At 57.2% G+C, this 18,376-nt stretch overlaps 1 protein-coding gene across 1 annotated transcript; it reads left to right on the forward strand.

Moving 5' to 3' along the window:
* The first annotated feature begins 1,776 nt into the window (after nucleotides 1–1,776).
* DNMT3L (DNA methyltransferase 3 like) lies at nucleotides 1,777–16,691 on the forward strand. The gene is given in 13 exon segments (XM_070403786.1): nucleotides 1,777–1,993; nucleotides 2,296–2,394; nucleotides 2,718–2,762; nucleotides 3,775–3,854; nucleotides 3,931–4,043; nucleotides 4,885–5,056; nucleotides 7,174–7,261; nucleotides 8,283–8,371; nucleotides 9,162–9,237; nucleotides 9,734–9,873; nucleotides 14,549–14,634; nucleotides 16,240–16,376; nucleotides 16,379–16,691. Coding segments are annotated over 13 exon segments (1,368 nt in total). The 3' UTR covers nucleotides 16,405–16,691.
* Nucleotides 16,692–18,376: the final 1,685 nt, after the last annotated feature.

Here is an 18,376-nt window from a genome sequence, read left to right on the forward strand (position 1 = left end):
TGGATGGACCTTGAGGGCACTATGCTAAGTGAAATAAGTCAGACAGAAAGACAAATTCCATATGATCTCACTTATATGTGGAATCTTAAAAAAACAAAACAAAAAAAACCCCTGACCTCAGTAGATATGAAGAACAGATGGGGGGGGGGGGGGTAGGTAAACTGGATGAAGGAGGTCAAACTTCCAGTTATAAAATAAGTCATGGGGACGTAATGTACAACATGGTGAATATAGTTAGTAACACTGTATATTGTTAAAAAAACAACTTTAGAAGTCTCCTATTTACAGAAATTGTGCAAAGCCATACAGTTACCATGAACCTCACAGGTTCCCCTACTAACATCTTGCCTTGTGTGATACATCTGTTCCATTGAATGAACCAATACTGACACATTATTATTAACCAAATGAATAAGCCATAGCTGACTAACATTTTCCCCTCATGTCCGTTTTCTACCCCAGGATCCCGCTGGACAGTTAGTTGTCACCTCTCCTTAGGCTCCCTTTGACACACTGTCTTTGCTGTCGATGGCCTGGGCAGGTTTAAGGAATACAAGCAGGTCTTTTGCCCAGTGGCCCTCTACGGCAGCGGTTCTCAACCTGTGGGTCGCGACCCCTTTGGGGGTCGAACGACCCTTTCACAGGGGTCGCCTAAGACCATCGAAAAACCCATATATAATTACATATTGTTTTTGTGATTAATCACTATGTTTTAATTATGTTCAATTTGTAACAATGAAAATACATCCTGCATATCAGATATTTACAGTACGATTCATAGCAGTAGCAAAATTACAGTTATGAAGTAGCAACGAAAATAATTTTATGGTTGGGGGTCACCACACCATGAGGAACTGTATGAAAGGGTCGCGGCATTAGGAAGGTTGAGAACCACTGCTCTACGGGAATCTTCTGGTGCTTTTCTCATGGGTAGAGGCAGGAAAAACCACAGAGGTGACCTGCCATTCCCATCACCTCACATCACATTTCATCCTGGGTGCACCCTGTCAATCCAACTTGTCACTGTTGATGTTGACCTTGATCACCTGGTGGAGGTGTTTGTCAGGGAAGTCAGGAGGCTTGGCCAGCCGGCACCCAATGGGGAGAGGGCTGTGTGCCCCCAGGGTCTCCCCTACTCCCAGCCTCAGCCCTGAGACCCCAACTCCTTCCCCCACCGCCCCCCACTGAGTGCCGTTTGGCCCATCCCACCGAAGTGAATGCCTCCTGGCTCCTTCTTCCTCACCTCTCACCTCCACCCCCACGGTGGACACCACCCAGCTTCCTAAGCCCCCAAGGAACTGCCTCCCCTGCCCCTCCTCCTCCTCCCTCCCCCTCCTCCTCCAGCCCTGCCCCCACCCACGCCCGAGCACTGAGCCCCCTAAGCCCCGCCCAGGAGTGCCACGCCCCTCCCCCACTGAGCTCCAGTCCTGGCCCGCCACCCAACTCCATACTTCACTTAGCATCCCTTTACTGAACCCCCTCACCCTGCCCCCAAGCCCCTTCCCTCCCACTGAGCACTTAACCCCACCCCACCTCTCCTCCCCCTCCTCCCTTCCGGAACCTTCTATCCCACCCACCCATATAAGCTGCCTGCAGGAGCTCCTCACCCTTTCACCCAACACCCCTTCACACAGAAGCTTGCTCACTCCTCCCCCGCACGTCTGGGGGACACTGCGCCCCCTCCCCTAGTGCTCCTCGGCCCCCACACCCAATGGCCCCCAGGCCTCCCACCTGACCTGTTCCTGCGGGCTCCTGGGAGGCCCCTTCCCCGGTCCCATGGCCCTCTCCTCCCCTGGGACCCTGAGCCGGGAGCGCCTGGACAGCCTGGATCCTGACCCCTCCGGGAAGCTGGAAGAGGAGCCGTGGCAGCCGCCCTGTGAAATCCGTGAGGCCCTTTCTCCTTCTCCCTCGCCTCCTGCCTTGAGGGTCCAGCAGATCTGGGGGACACTTGCGGGCGGGAACACGGGAGTGGCCGTGGGGCCCACGGCTGCTGGTGGGTGCAGATGGAGGCGGTGGGTGCAGATGGAGGTGGCGAAGGCCTCTCCCTTTGTGGGGAGAAGACCGCCTGACCCTCGGTCGCTGTGGCTGGGGCCGTGGTGGGGAGGGACCTGGCACAGGGGCCACACCAAGCCCTCTCTCCTCGGGGTTGGGAGGGGTGGGTGTCACTGTGGAAGGTGGGTGGGGGCTGAGCTGGGTGCCCTTGCCGGGGGCCAGGGGCTCCAAGGCAGAGGCTGTGGGGCCATTTCCTCCCCCTGCTTGTGCCTGTCCTGTCTCCTGGACGGTGTCCAACGGCAGCTGCCCCAGACATGGACCCCGAGGCGGAGTGCAGCGTGGACATCATCCTGGTGGGCTCCAGTGAGCAGTCGTCCACCCCTTCGCCCGAGCCCCGCAGAGGTGAGGGCTCCTTTGGGTGCCGGACCCATCACTTGGGATGCCAACCCCAGGCCTGGGTTCCAAGCTTCTCGAATATTCACACATAGATCAGATGCTAGGGCAGGGGCAGGGGCAGGAGGGCCCCACCCAGGGGCTCTCCCCACCCTCAAGCTTGGGGGGGGTAACATTGCAGGAAAGGTAGGTAGAGGCCACGGGGTGGGGGTGGGGGTGGGGTCCTCTGGCTCCTGTGGCTTCAGAAAATCAACGTGTGACACTCACTGGTGGCTGTGCTTAAACGACAGGCAGGTAGAAGAAGCAAGGCCCCACTTAACTTTCTTTTCCAGATCTGATTGCATATGAAGTCAAGGTTAACCAGCGACCCATAGAAGGTGAGTGGTCGCACACGTGCCCACACCCCAGGTAAAGGGGATGTCAGCCAGCTCCGGACCCGCTGGCTGCAGCCTCACACAGGCCTCCATCCAGGAAGGAGGCAGCGGGCGTAGCTGGTGCCCTGCTGCTCATCTCCCTCCCAGGGCCCCAGCCCCCATGGTTCCATTTAAGGTACACAGTTCAGTGTCTCACATTCCCAGAGTGGCGCAACCATCACCACTATCTAAGTTTAGGACATTTTATCACACACACACCCAAAAAACCCAGCCCCGAGTCATTCCCCATTCCTCCTCACCTCCCCCTTGCACATTAGACAATCACAAATCTACTTGTTTTCTCTGCGGCTTTGCCTATTCTGGTGTCTTCGCATTTCCATATGCAGTTCAGGAGCAGCTTGTGAACTTTTGTGCGCACACAGAAGGCAGCGGGCATTTCGAGAGGAATGTGTAGATCAGTTTGGGCAGGCGCATCATTTTAACAATATTCCATCCGATCCATGCGTTAGGCTCACTGAAGGAGGAACTCACGAGGCCAAAGGGGAGAGGGATTGTGAATTCATTAGGTCCTCGGGATACCGGATGGGCCAAGCCCTAAAATGGCGCCAGCACCCAGGGACGGGAGTCAGAGGTCCGAAGGCGGGCTTTTTCTGGGCGGAGAGTTCTCTGGGCGGGTCCAGATCCTTGGAAGGTCCTGGAGGGGAGAGATAATGGTCTTATTAGCAAGTGGAATGTGGTCTTAACAAGTGGAATGTGGTCTAAGCAAAAAGGGAATGTCCTTGTGACGGGGCCTAAGGGTCAGGCCCCAGGGAGGGGGTGTCCCTTCAATTATTTGATCAGTCTTCACACCCGTGACCTGGGACGCGGCTTCCCAGTTACCTAGATTTTTCTTCCAACGGCGGGCATTTTGTGGTTCCCGTGTAGGGGCCTTGCACCTCTTTAGTTAAATGTCTCCCCAAGTCTGTGGTTCTGCCTGGTGGTGTCGTAACCCGTTGCCCCTTGGCTGTCCCCTTAGAGCTGTGCATCTGCTGTGGGAGCTTCCAGGTGCGCAGGCAGCACCCCCTATTCGAGGGTGGGATGTGCTCCCCCTGCAAGGTAAGCCGGGAGCCGAGGGGCGGCTGGGGAGGCCCCTGGGAGCAGAGGAGGCACTGGCTGCTTTGCTCTCTCCAAGGACAAGTTCCGGGACTACTTCTTCCTGTACGATGAGGACGGGTACCAGTCCTACTGCTGCATCTGCTGTGCAGGACAGACGCTGCTCATCTGCGAAAACCCCGACTGCACGCGGTGAGGCGAGGGGTGCCCGGGGGGGCCCCGGTGAAGGCCAAGGACCCTGGGATATGTCCATCCTTCTCAGCCACGCACCTGAGAATGAGGGGGGATCCCCCCACAAAAGGATGACTCTCTCCTCAGCTCTCAACTTCCATCTCACATATTTCATTTGATGTTGAGCCTGGACATATGGGAGGTGGGGCATCAAAAGACTTGTGTTTCCAATTTTTCTTTTTTTTATTGTTCTTGCCAAGACGTAGCTGCTCCCCCAATCATGACAGAGGGTGGACACCCTGCACCCTTGGGGGCTGCTGGTCAGGGCAGGAGGAAGGGGGAGACAGGCAGAGGCATGTTCATGCCTCCTTACATGCCAACATGAGCTCCATTCATAGTCCCCTCCCCTTCAGTCCCCGGGGCTATCCTTGCATTTGCCCCCCCCCCCCCCCCCCCCCCCGCATGTCCACCCCCTGCTACTGATGTTGGAAAACCTTAACCGTGTCCCGGGCTCCAGGGTTGGGGGAAGACTGGTGGCTTAGGAGGTTCTCTGAAATCTGTCCTTGCCCATAAACAGCCCACTGTCTTCTGCAGATGGCTTGGTTCCCGTCCCTCTAGGTCCCTAATAGGGACAGGCGCCCCCCCCCCCCCCCCCCCCCCCGCCAGGTCCACAGTCTCACCTTCCCACAGTGTGGGTGCAGACGAACAGGGCCAACTTCGTCTTTCCCAGGAGCCCGGGTGTGGCTCCGAGAGCTCACTCCAAAGCGAGGGCAGGCTCTCCTCGGCCTGCAGGCGGCCCGTGGTGTCAGCCGGTGGCCAAAGCAAAGTCGTCTCAGTCACTGTGGCTTCTGTGTGACTCTAGGTGCTACTGCTTCGAGTGCGTGGACACCCTGGTGGGGCCCGGGACCTCGGGGAAAGTTCAGGCCATGAGTAACTGGGTGTGCTTCCTGTGCCTGCCCTCCCCCCGCAACGGGCTGCTGCAGCGCAGGAGGAAGTGGCGGGAGCGGCTGAAGGCCTTCTATGACCAGGATCCGGTAAGGAGCCGCTCACCGGACAGGACGGACCGGTGCCAGGGGCCCCAGCATTGCTGGCTTCCTCTGGCCACTGGTTGCAGAATGCCCACCTGCTCTGGTACAAGGTGACACGAAAGGCGTTTAAGCAAATGTGCTTTCTCTCTGACAGCAGGTTCCACGAGAGATGGTCTGCTTTCCAATTACTTTAGCAGGCGGTGGGGCTTGTGCCGAGCCTGGGAATCGGGTGTTTGTAGCAGGCAGGAGAGGAGCACAAATGCCTGGGCAGCTGGCTAGACCCGGGGCCTCTCGAGGGCTGAAGGTCACAGCCAGGAGCCAGGATCTAGGCAGGAGCAGTGGGCTCATCACAGTGGGATGAACTGTGACCCCAAAAAACACATCCAGGTGCTGACCCTGGTGCCTGTGAAGGTGACTTGTTTTGCAAATAGGGTCCTTGCAAATGCAATTGAGTTAAGGATCTGTGTCTCCTGTTAGGGTGGGTCTGGAATGCAGTGAGTGTCAGAGAGAGAAAGGAGAGGAGACTGGAGACAGAGTGGGAGGGCGGCCGTGTGGCTCTGGGGAAAGAGGTTGGAGTGTGGTCTACACGCCCAGGCCCCAGGGACTGCCAGCCCCTCAGGACGCTGGGGAGAGGCCTGGGTCAGAGCCCCCCTCAGACTCCGAGCGGGAACCAGTGCTGCTGACACGTTGATTCAAGACTTCGGCCTCCTGAGTAAATTCGTGGCCACACAGTTTATTCCCATTTGTTGTGGTTGTGCTGGAAAACTAAGACAGGAGGGCGAGGGAGGGTGCTTGGCGATGCAGCAGTGGACAGTAGGGGCCCACAGCCAGAACCGGTTCTGGGGACTGGCGCACAGAATTGCCGCGCCCACCCACAGGGGGCACAGGCGGGCGTGCCTCCCACCCTCTCCCTGACACGGGCTGGGGGCGTGTGTGCATTCACCACAACCTTTGCAGGTGTCTTTATGGTGCTTTTTGGAGAACAGGCACTTGTACTCCTCATAGAACCTCCTTAGGGCCATCTAGTGGCAGAAACCGTCCATCTCAGCGTCGGACGACCCAGGCTTGCAAGTTGCAGGAGGACTTTCCACTTGGCAAGAACATGAAGTTGACATTTGGAAACGTCCTTACGCCAGCCCAGTGCCAGGCGCAGGGGGCAGCAGCTCTGCGCCTGCAGTGCAGCCGGGGACCAGGACACGCCGTCCCACAGCGTCCGTCAGTCACAGCTGCCCCTGTGCCCGATGGCCCACCTAGTGGCAGAAACTGTCCACCTCAGTGTGGGATGACCAGGCTTGCAAGTTGCAGGAGGACTTTCACTTTGCAAGAAAATGCCCACACTCCTCGGGGCGTGGGCACACCTGCCCTGCCCAGACTCCCCTGCCCATTCACTCGCTGCCTGTGTGGGTGCTGTCCTGTCTGCGTGCGCCCAGGCAGGCCCTTCCTCGTGTGGCTCGGCTTCCCCTGCCAGCCTCCCACACAGGCAGACCCCCCTCAGGCCTGGTCTCGACAGTGGGCGGCTTGATTCCTTGCTTGCAGGAGGCCAGGTTCCCCCCACGTGCACCTCCTGGGGGCAGGGATCGCTGGGAGGGGGTTTCTTTGCCAAATGGATCAACAGTCTCCCCGGGCGTCCTGGGAGGGAAGGGAAGGGCAGGCATCATCCTTTGTCTCTGGTGTGGCTTCTGGCTTCTTTGTGGCTGAGCACAGGGCAGAGGTCTCGGTCCTCTGCCTGGGAGTGACGTTCAGGGTGCTCGGTGGCTTGGGGCTGCACTCAGAGCCCACACAGGGAAGGAGAGGAATGGGGTGGAATAAGTTGCGTGTATTCAGAAGCCCCCGATGTGAGGCTCACCCCAAGAAATGCACAGGGAGTGTCCCCTGCAGAACTGTCTTCCTCACACTCAGGAAGGCCACACCTTATTTCCTTTCTAGCAATGGTCTGGGGAGGGTTCAGGGCAGGAGGCGTGGCCTGGGGGTGCACGGTGAGGTCAGGGCGGGCCAGCGCCTGGGCAGGGGTGCCCCAGGTGTGCCTCTGCTCAGGGGACCGCTCTGCTGGCCAGAAAGGAGCCTCCCTGTGATTCACGGGCCCAGAGCGTCGTCTTTTCTTCTTTTCTTTTTTTAATAAATAGGAGAGTCCCCTTGAGATGTATAAAACGGTGCCTGTGTGGAAGAGAGAGCCGGTCCGCGTGCTGTCCCTTTTTGGGGACATCAGGAAAGGTGAGTGTGGTGATGCGCCTGCCTGTCCTAGGGGTGTGTGGGGGGGGTGGGGGTGAGGGGGTTGTTAGAGTGTTCCCAGTGTCCCACTTGCTGAGCACCTGGGCCGACTCCAGGGGCTGAGGCTCCCTTTGCGGGGTGGGGAGAGGGTGCAGGAGCCTGGTGCTCACTCCCTCAGGAGTCATGCCTTGGAAAGAAAATGCAGACGTTGGCTCTCTGCCCACGGCCATCACACACAAAGTCCACTTCAGAGACCAGCACACCCCTGGCCACCTTGCAGGGCCGCCTGCCCCTCCCGGGGCTCCCAGCACCCTCACTCGCAGTGAACCGGCCGGCCCAGCACTGCTGCGCTCCAGCCTTGCCCGGGTGTGCTGCCTCTCTGGACCCCCAGCTGACCGCCCCCTGCTGGTGCCATTGGATATCACAGATTCTTCTGGGCTCTGCAGCCACAAGAGTGAATGCATGAACATACATCCTAGTCCCAGACCAAACGGCATGGGAACCCGCCCCACTTCTGGCCTGTGCCCCTTGCCCCGAGCAGTGGTCACGGAGCCTCAAGCACCGAGTCACGGGCCTGGGGCTGAGACTCAAAGGGCACAACTTACAGCTGAAGGCACCCGGGAGCCAGGCCACGCCCCCCGCCTTCTTCTCCCGCCAGGGACGCATCCCCGAGCCCATTTGTAAGGTCCTTTCCGGGCTCTTCCTGTCTCCCGGCCACAGACTCTCCAGAGCCGGGCCGGGGCTCCAGCAGCCCACCCACCGCGTCACTCAGCCTGGCCGGGTGCCATCTGGATTTCCTAACCCTGGGTGCGGCCGACATCGCACAATCCGCCTGACTTTCTCGAATCAGTACTCGGGGAGTTTGCTTGCTTCGCTTACAATGCCACACACCTTCATCCTTAGGCCCTCCTTCGTCCCCATCGTGTCACTAGAAAGATAAAGCTTTTCGGGTCATTTGTGGGCCTTTTGGTTCCGGTTGGGCTCAGAGTCAACATGTTCTGTGCCCTTATTTTTCCCCACCCAGAGCTGACGAGTTTGGGCTTTTTGGAAAGTGTTCCTGGCTCAGGAAGGCTGAAATACCTGGACGATGTTACCAACGTGGTGAGGAGGAACGTAAGTACAGCGTGTCCGTCTGAGCGCCAAGATGGAAGCGGGTGTGCACGTGGTCCCGGGTGGGGTGTGGGCAGGGGGGATGCGGACACCAGCTCTGGCCCCAGCCTGGCCCCAGCCTGGCCGACGTGAGGGTCTCACAGGAATTGGCACTCGTCCTCACAGTTGCTGGCGGTTCGCTCTGCAGTAGGAGAGATGAGAGGGGCATTTTCCTGGCCCCCACACTGGCCACAGCCCAGAGCAGAGCGATGGGCCAAGCCTCCTGTTCAACTTGCTGAAATCCAAGGGGCCAGTCCCGCCACCGGGGATGGTGCTGCTCAGAGAGGGGGCGAATCCCCACCTCCCTCTAAAACGAACCCCCGGGCCAATTGAAAACATCCCCCAGACAGACATTCCCACCATGAAATGTCTTGGCTCCTTGGAAGGCCATCTCCTATGTCCTGGACTGTGGCCTCGGACGAAGTGCCTAACAGCATCCAGCGTGGCTGGAGCCCTTCACAGCCCCTGAGTCCGGGGTCCATGCACTGACGTTCCCAGGAGCCACCTGCAGGGTGACGCCTGCCACGGGCAGTCACTCCGGCTCCCAGTGACCGGGGAGGGCCAGCCCCTCCTCCAGCGATGACAGGCAGCCCCGAAGGTGCCGAGGCCGATGGTGACTGACAAGGTCACTGGTGGGTCTGGCCCGGCGGCTTCACTGCCCGCCTGGGTGGTGTCACCGCTGGGCACACGGGAGCCTGCTGCTGGGACAGGCCGCCCACACTGCTCGCGTCCCCCCGTGTCCCGTGTCCTGCAGGTGGAAGAGTGGGGCCCGTTCGATCTCGTGTACGGCTGCACACCTCCCCTCCGCCAGGCCTGTGGCTACCCTCCGGGTAAGAGCACCCTTTGCCCCAATACCTGGGCCCTCTCATCCCAAACTCCCCCCGCCCCATGGCCCACCAACTCCCCTCTGGGAGGGCGGAAATTACAAATTGACTGCATTTTATAAAAACAGCTGTATTGAGGGATCACTGATTGATATCCATGAAATGTCCACGTTCAGCAAGTACCATGGGATGTGCTCTGACATCTGTCCCCTGTGAGGCCATCGCCTCATCCCAGGCCCCTCTGACCCTGTCCTGCCCCTTCCACCTGCAAGCCCTGCCTCGTTTTAACCACCTCTGTGCCTTAAAGCCGGGCACTGGGTGAGGCTGGGTCAGCACACTGGGTGACAGCGGCCCTAGGGGGACAGAACTATCCTGGGCAGTAGTGGGCGCCGGGGGGCCCAGACCGGCCACGCGGAACGGGTCCTTCCGCAGTCCCCACCCCGCCCTGCCCCTGCGCCCGTGCCCCGGCTGGCCAGAGCCAGACGCGCCCGATGCCCCCCAGGGTGGTACCTTTTCCAGTTCCACCGCGTCCTGCAGTACGCGCGGCCCCGGCCCGGCGGCTCACAGCCCTTCTTCTGGATGTTCGTGGACAACCTGATGCTGACCGAGGACGAACGTGTCATTGCCACACGCTTCCTGGAGGTGCGTGCAGGGGGCGGTCTCTGGATGCCAGCCAGGCCGGGCCTCCTCCAGAACACTCGGCCTGGGTCTAGGGGTGGCGGTTTAGGGTCTGACCCCTGAGGCCTCGGGTTTCAGAGTTCACAGGGACCCTGAGGGTCGCCTTGCCATTAGGGCATGACCTCTTCATGGTGGCCTCAGAGGATGTCCCCTTCACGCTACGCTCAGGATACACCACCGGGCTCTCCACCTGTGCACATGCACACACACACACACACGTACACACCACGTACACCACCATATTCGGTGCACAAACGACGGGCACACACTAACATACAATCCCACTCACTCACACACACACCCTCCGGGGCACCGACAACTGTGTTTTCTCTCCGTGTATCTGAATCCTGACCTGAGGGCAGCCAGGACTCAGGGCCAACTCTGCCCAGGGCCGAGTCCCTCCCCACACACAGGGCAGCCTCTGGTGGAGCCTGGTGTCCCCTCCTCACAGGGCGCAGGCTCCACATCCAAACGTAAGGCCAACAGTGTCCTTGCCGTCCTGACCCCCATCTGTCCAACCTCCAGTCTCTTGGTCACCTCCAGAGTTCTTTTTGTTGTTGTTTCCCCTCCAGGGTTCTTTATGCAAATACAGCGGCTCTGCCCACACTGCCCCTCCTCCGTCTCCTCCTCCTCCTCCTCCTCCTCCTCGTCCTCCTCCTCCTCCTCCTCCTCCGTGTCCCGCTCGTTTTCCCGGAACCAGATCCTCCCGTACCGAGGACCTCTTTCCTTGTTTTAGTTTGTGTTTTGTTTCGTTTCACTTCCCTCCGTTTGACTCTGCATGGACATAACAAATGAATGAACCTGCTCCGTGTTGGGGTAGCGAGGTGGTTTCTAACCTTTGCTCCCACAGGCACGGCTGCGATGAAGGAGCGTGTGTGAGTGCTTGGCACTTCCACAGGTGGCCTGGTGGCCTCGGGGCGGCAGGGGCAGGGTTGTCCGGGCCCCTGCCCCCTCCCCCCTGCCCGCTTTCCTGGCCCTGCCCAGGTGGCACCAGCTCTCTGGTGCAGCTCTTGTTACTTTTGTCCAAGTGCCCTGTAGCAGCTGGGATCTTCGTCCCTTCTTCTAACTGGTTTTGCCTTGTACACAGGAGGCTATTGATTGCTGTGCCTTAATTTTGCTTCTGCTGCCTGGTTGAATGACCTAATTTATCGTAGTTTTCAGTAGGTTCCATTAGACTTTCTAGGTATTTGAGCAGATCACCTGCCACATGAGACGGTTGTTTCCTTCGAGTTTTACAGCTCGGGCACCTTTCTCTTGTCTCCTGCTGTTGCCTCTGGGACAGCATTGAATCACAGCGGTCTTTCTTGTCCCTGATTTTCATGGAAAAGCTTCCAATGTTTCCCTGCTAAGCTGATGCTGGCCTGAGGGTGAGGTTGGTAGATTTCACTGTGCTAAGGAAGTTTCCATCGATTTCTATTTTGTGAGTAATTTTATCAAAAATAGCTGTTGGATTTTGTCAAATGTTCTTTCTAATGTCAATGGAGATAATTAGATAATTTTTCTTTCAAGCTACTAATAAGATCCTATATAATAAGAGGGTAATATGCAAATCGACTGAACAGCAGAACGACCAGTTGCTGTGACACACACTGACCACCAGAGGACAGACGCTCAATGTAGGAGCTGCCCCCTGGTGGTCAGTGTGCTCTCAGGGCTGGCGAGTGCAGCAGTGGTGGTGGGAGCCTCTCCCACCCCCACGGCAGCGCTAAGGCCATCAGTCAGACATCCCTGAGTGCTCCCTAACTGTGAAAGGGCTCAGGCCGGGCTGAGGGACCCCCTCCCCCGCCCCCCCGCCCCACACCAGAGCACGAATGTCATGCACTGGGACTCAAATATAATATATTAATAGATTTCCTAATAATGAACCGTGCTTGCATTCCTGGAAAAAAAATCCACTTAGTGGTGCATGATGTATATTCTGCTAACATAACGTATTGCTGAATTTTGGGGTTTTTGCTGTGACCAGCATGAGAGAGAGAAGTATGTGGTTTTATTGTTTTGTGCCATCTTTGTTGGGTTTGGGTACCAGTGTTAAGCTTGATTCATAAAAATTATTTGGAAAATTGACAGAATTCTCCTGTGAAATGGCCTGGCTTAGTTGTTCTTGCTGTTATTTTATATATTTTTTTTATTGATTTTTTTCAATATATTTTATTGATTTTTTTTTACAGAGAGGAAGGGAGAGGGATAGAGAGTTAGAAACATCGATGAGAGAGAAACATTGATCAGCTGCCTTCTGCACACCCGCCACTGGGGATGTGCCCACAACCAAGGTACATGCCCTTGACTGGAATCGAACCCAGAACCCTTGAGTCCACAGGCTAACGCTCTATCCACTGAGCCAAACCAGTTAGGGCTATTGCTGTTATTTTTAAATGGGAGTTAGCTCTTCTGTGGGAACAGAAATCTATAAGGATTTTATATCTTTTTGGAGATCAATTTGGCAAGTTCTGTTTTCCAGTTCTGTTTTCCTAGAACATAATCTGTTTCATTTTAATTTTAAAAAGTTTTTCATGGAGTTGAGCAAGGTGGCCTCACAATTCTTGTACTTCCCTGTCTGTACTTATTTCTCCTTCTTAAGGACTCTGGGATTTTCAAAACACTAACATGTTGCCACATAACAGCAGTCAGGTAAGCAAAAATCCTGATTTTTGTTGTTTTTTTTTATATACATTTAATAGATCCAAATTGGTCCCAAATTAGAAGTAGCCAAAAGGAACTTCTCTTATTTTACTTTTTTTAATGGACATTGTTGGCTTTGTGTGTTAGCTTTCCCTAAACCCTTCATCTCACTACTCTCGTCTCTTCATTCTTAATCAACCTAGGTGTGGAAATCAACCTCTTTTTTTTTAAATCCTCACCCGAGGATATTTTTCCATTGATTTTTTTTTTTTTTTTAGAGAGAGTGGAAGAGAGAGGGAAAGACAGAGAGAAACATTGATATGAGAGAAACACATCCATTGGTTGTCTCCTGCACGTGCCCTGACCAGGGCCTGGGATGGGGAGGAGCCTGTAACCAAGGTATTGACCGGAATCGAACTCCGTACCCTTCAGTCCGCAGCTGATGCTCCATCCACTGAGCCAAACCGGCTAGGGCTTCCCTTACTTTCTATAACTGCTCCCATCTTGCTGTGGAACCTCGTCCCTGCTGGTGGCTGGGAACATCTTAACCTGCTAGCTGTAGGTACCGTCCTGTGGGCTCCAGCCACTGACGGTGCAGGCATCTCTCCTCCCAGGGTGGTGCTGACGCAGGAGGAGGCTGTGTGTCCCAGGGTGGCTGACACAGGAGGAGGCTGTGTGTCCCAGGGTGGTCCCGATGCAGGAGGAGGCTGTGTGTCCCAGGGTGGTGCTGACGCAGGAGGAGGCTGTGTGTCCCAGGGTGGTGCCGACACAGGAGGAGCTGTGTGTCCCAGGGTGGTGCCGATGCAGGAGGAGGCTGTGTGTCCCAGGGTGGTGCTGACGCAGGAGGAGGCTGTGTGTCCCAGGGTGGCTGACACAGGAGGAGGCTGTGTGTCCCAGGGTGGCTGACACAGGAGGAGGCTGTGTGTCCCAGGGTGGCTGACACAGGAGGAGGCTGTGTGTCCCAGGGTGGTGCGGATGCAGGAGGAGGCTGTGTGTCCCAGGGTGGTGCGGATGCAGGAGGAGGCTGTGTGTCCCAGGGTGGTGCTGACACAGGAGGAGGCTGTGTGTCCCAGGGTGGCTGACACAGGAGGAGGCTGTGTGTCCCAGGGTGGTCCCGATGCAGGAGGAGGCTGTGTGTCCCAGGGTGGTGGGGCTCAGGAATGGTCCACATGGGCCTCCCTGGGGCCCCTGAGTCTGGGGAGGTAGAGTCAAGGCCGCCTTTCGTTGTGTGTTGGGGGATGGTGACCTCTTGCCTCAGTTTCTCCTTCATGCCCCTCTCCTTTCTGAGGCTCCTCCTCCCAGTGGTGGAAGGTCTGTCCCTCCTGTTCTCTCCTCCCTTGTCCTTCCAGTGCCTTTTAGGGAGACAGTGACCCCAGGGCCAGGCGGCCACTTGCGCCGTGAAGCAAAGGTCCTTTACAATAGCCTCCTGCCGGCACCGCACTCATGTCCCTGAGACAAACACCCCTCGGCGCAAAGACCACAGACGCTTGATCTGCATGGCAGTCCACCTGGTGCCCAAGCTGGCAGGGCGTCCCTGGGTCACATGACCCTGGGAACAAAACACCAACAACCAATGAAAAGTTTTAGAATAATATCTCAGTTTCCCCTCCCTCATTGGGGATTTATAAGGAAAACTAGAGGCCCAGTGCATGAAATTCGTGCATGCATAGGGTCCCTAGGCCTGGCCAGCAATCAGGACCGATCCGGGCCTTCTGGCTGCAGGCCAGGCCTTCCTTCATTCCGTGCCACCCCCTGGTGGTCAGTGCACATCATAGCAAGTGATAGAACTCCCGGTTGAACTCCCAAGGGGACACTTTGCATATTAGCTTTTATATATAAAGGTAAGATGTGATGTGCAGCAGTCTGGACTGGGGAATGTAGACAGTCTGGGAAGACTGTTGACCCAATTCTGAGGACCACACATGGTTCCCACGGCGGCCAAGGCCTGTGGGCCACCCCAGGGGACAGAGGCTATTGTCCAGGTCACCCGTATCCACAGCCGATGTTTCCACCCCAGACAGACCCCGTGACCATCCTGGACACCTGCGGCAGAGCCGTCCGGAACGCCGTGCATGTGTGGAGCAACATCCCGGCCGTGAGGAGGTATTTCCTGTGCACTCGAGCCCTTTGGGAGCGAGGAGGGACACTGGCCATCGAGGAGACAGGAGTCTGAGGGGACAGGGAGCCAGCCATGCCCAGCAGCCTCGCTGCCCAGGTCGGGACCTATGTCTAGTGGGTCTCTGAGGCAACCCTAAAAATTCTGGGCGTGCTCAAGGTCCGGGACACCCCTTCCACTTTGGGGACCTTCTCCCCAAAAGCTGTTGCACAAACGCTCCTGAGGTTCTCACCCTAGGACTTTGCAGGCTTCGGCAGCACAGCCCACCCTACACACCGGACCCTCACCCTCATAGCCCCGCTCACTCTCACCCCCACCCATTGACACACAATCACTCACACAAGCTCCCGCACTCACACCCCCCACCCATTGACACACAATCACACACTCACACACACAAGCCCACCAGACACTCTCCTGAGCATTCTCTCTGCTCCACCTCCTCCCGCAACACCCCTCCCCCTGGGCCCTGTGTCAACCTGCTCCTCGGGCAGCCTGCTCCAGGACACCTGCCCTGGCTCCATCTCATCCCACACGGTCCTGCCCTGGAGGGGACAGCTGGCTCCTCCGTGGCACCCCGCCCCGGGCAGCCCCGTGTGAGTCACTGACGCATCCTCAGGGGCAGCTGGGTCCTGTCTCCTCCCCACAGTGGCTGCTGGAGCCTTTCCCACCCACCCCTCGCCAGGCCCATGTCCAGGATCAGTTTTAGGTGCGGCTTCCCGGGCTGTGTTCTCGCTAAAGCCTGGGTGGTGCTTACGCCTGTTCTCCCTGCCCTGCCCACCAGCTGGCTCCCTCCCCAGCTGGTTCCCGGAAACAGGCTGGAAGCCCCTGCTTTGAAGGGCAGGTCCGCTCAGGCTCCTGCTGTCCTAACAGGGAGGAGGGGCCCCTCACCGAAGGCAGACGTCATCCTGCTGAGCGGGTGGGCGGCTGCCCTGGACGGCCATGTCACCCCTCTGCCAGTCAAGCTGCCCGGGTGTGTGTTGGTGGGGGGAGAGGGGTTGCCAGGAGGAGCCCTGCATGTTTCTGGCGCCTCATCCCTGGCCTTGCAAAGTGAACCAAGGAATGTGTCTGACTGCAGTGGGTGCCTGGGAGCATGAGACGCAAGTGCTGGGCGCCACGTTCACGAAGCCCGGAGTCCCAGGGGTTGCATCACATTGCAAGTTGGGGTCCGGTGCTCTCCCCACCCACCTGCCCCTCATGCAGGGTCTGCAGCATGGCTGCCACAGGACCCCCGGGACCTGCTCAGGTCTCTGTCTTGGGTAGATCAGGATTCCTTGGGAATGACATTCTTCTCTGTGGGGTCTCTCCATGATGGCTTCTCCCTGAAAGGGGGACTCCCCAGGTGGGCCAAGATCTGTCGGGGGGACCCTCGGCCTTTCACCAGCTTCTCACAGGGCCGAGGGAGGTGGGAGGGGTGGGCCGAGGGAGGTGGGAGGGGTGGGGCCATCTCGTCCCCTGAGGCCCAGGACATGCAAGCAGGACGGGGTGTTTATGGGAGAGACCGGCACCAGGCAGCCCCCCGCCCATCGCCGGCAGCCCTGCCCTGGGAGCGCGTGGAGCTGGTGGGTGACGGGCTGCCCTCTCCTCCGCAGCAGGCATTCGGCCCAGGTGCCCCCCGAGGAGCTGGCCCAGCTGACCCAGGACCGGCAGAGAGCACGGGCCGCTGCCCTCGGGCCGGCCACGCTGGTGAAGAAGTGCTTCCTCCCCCTGAGAGAGTATTTCAAGTATTTTCAACCGAACTCACTTCCTCTTTATAAGTGAGTCATTCTACCGCGAAAAAAGAAAAAAGGCTTTTCTTAGAACTAAGATAACTTTCCTGATATTGTCTCCATTGTCCTCTTCAAATGATTATTTTATTTGCTTGACCTTGGATTTCCCGTGGTGGCCTCAGACCCCCTCCCTTTGGGTCTGGAGATTAGCCGCCGCCCCCTCCTTCCCACCCCCACACGTCCTTCCCGGGAGGGGGCAAAGTGCCCGGCTCTGACCAGGGACAACATCCTGATGTTCAAGTGCATGTGTGCTGCTGAAAGTGTCTGTGTGCGGTTTGAGGAATTAAAAATACACTTATTACGCGGGTTAGTGGTCATTTTTGGTGTTTTGATATATACGCGCAGCCTTTATGCTGTAGGACACGGGCTGTGGGTGAGAAAGACCAGCAGGACACACGGCCCAGGCGTCTGTGGCAGGCGCTCCACAGGTGCAGGAGCGATGGTGTCACGTGACCACTCACCCGGCTGGCAGCCACACAGCAGCCCAGACCTCAGCAAAGTGCAGAACTCCGAGCTCGGTGAGCAAAGGAAGAAGGGATGAGGAGACAGCAGTGAGGTGGAGGCCAGATACCCTAACCCTAACCCTAACCCTAACCCGCCATGCAGTGTGCAGCCTTCCCGTCCTCGCTGGGCTCCGGGGAGGGGAGACCCGTGCAGAGCATTGGTTCGAGCTGGAATCAGATCCTAAAGGGATCTTCCCAGATTAGCCAGGAACGCCCCCGCCCCCCCCCCCCCCCAAAGGGCCAAAGGGGGACCTAGGCTGAGGTCATTGACCACTCAGCTTGTCCTGGGCATGACAGCCAGGGCTTGGTACTGTTCGTGGGAGGTAAGACACTTTGTGGAAGAAAGGTTGGGCTAAAATTGGATCTTTTGTTGAAGATTTTAAAGAATACGTACATTAAGATTAGCTGTGTCATGGCCAGGTGCCCAGACATGTGTTTGAACATTGTTCTGGGTGAGATGAACATTTAAATCGGTGGACTCCGAGTGAAGCAGACCACCCTCCATAAGGTGGGTGGGTGCCGTGGTCTGAACGTGGGTTCCCGAACCACATTCATATGTTGAGGTCCTAACCCCAACATGAAGGTGTGAGGAGGTGAGGCCTTTGGAGCTGACTCCAAACTGAGGTTAGTGCCCGAATCAAAGAGGCACCAGCGAACCTTCCACCATGTGTGAGGACCCACGAAAAGGGCTCCTACCTGACTGCTGGCTCCCCGACCCCCCACTTCCAGCCTCTAGCGCCCTGTATGTGGTGCTCTGTTCTAGCAGCCTGATGGGACCGAGACAATGGGCCTCATGCAAGCCACTGACGGGACCAGGGCTGACCTCGGAGTTCTGCACCACCTGTGGGCTCCAGTGTCCTTGAAATAAACTCTCTCTCTCTCTCCCTCATATAATGATACTAAGGGGAAGACCCAGATGCTCACCTAAGGCCCCTGCGGGTGAAGCCTCCTTTTTTCCCTCCTCTTCCTGTCCCTCCTTTTCCTTCCTTTGATTTAGAAGCTCTTTAACTAGATTATTTCCTAAAAACAATAGGATTTATTGGAAATTTTCCTGCTGTAATGTGCTCTGTGAGTCTAAAAACGTCTGTTCTTGCTCTTGATATCTTCCCGGTTTGTCACAAACATTCCTCCTGAGGGTTTCCTGGAGGACCTCGGAACACTTCTCTAACCCAGGCATGATGCTAACATGAGGGGAAATGTTTTGATCTTCACAGCGGGTGGTAGAATTCTCAGGCAGGAAGCAGTCCTTGTTTGGGAAAATGTTGTGATAAGCTGAAGGCATGGGAGTAGGAGACGGGAACTGGGTGTCTATCCGGCCACGCACTCAAGATACAGTGCAGACAGCTCTGCCTGAGACCAAGAGGGCATCTGGCCTCAGAAGGAGGAAAGGAAATTCAGGGAAGCCAGGGGAAGAGTAGGAAGAGAAGAGAGAGAGAATTTACATATATAGTCCTGTT

Source organism: Myotis yumanensis, unplaced genomic scaffold (assembly GCF_028538775.1).
Source record: "Myotis yumanensis isolate MYYU_CA2020_CCGP unplaced genomic scaffold, mMyoYum1.0.hap1 SCAF_2, whole genome shotgun sequence".
NCBI lineage: Eukaryota > Metazoa > Chordata > Mammalia > Chiroptera > Vespertilionidae > Myotis > Myotis yumanensis.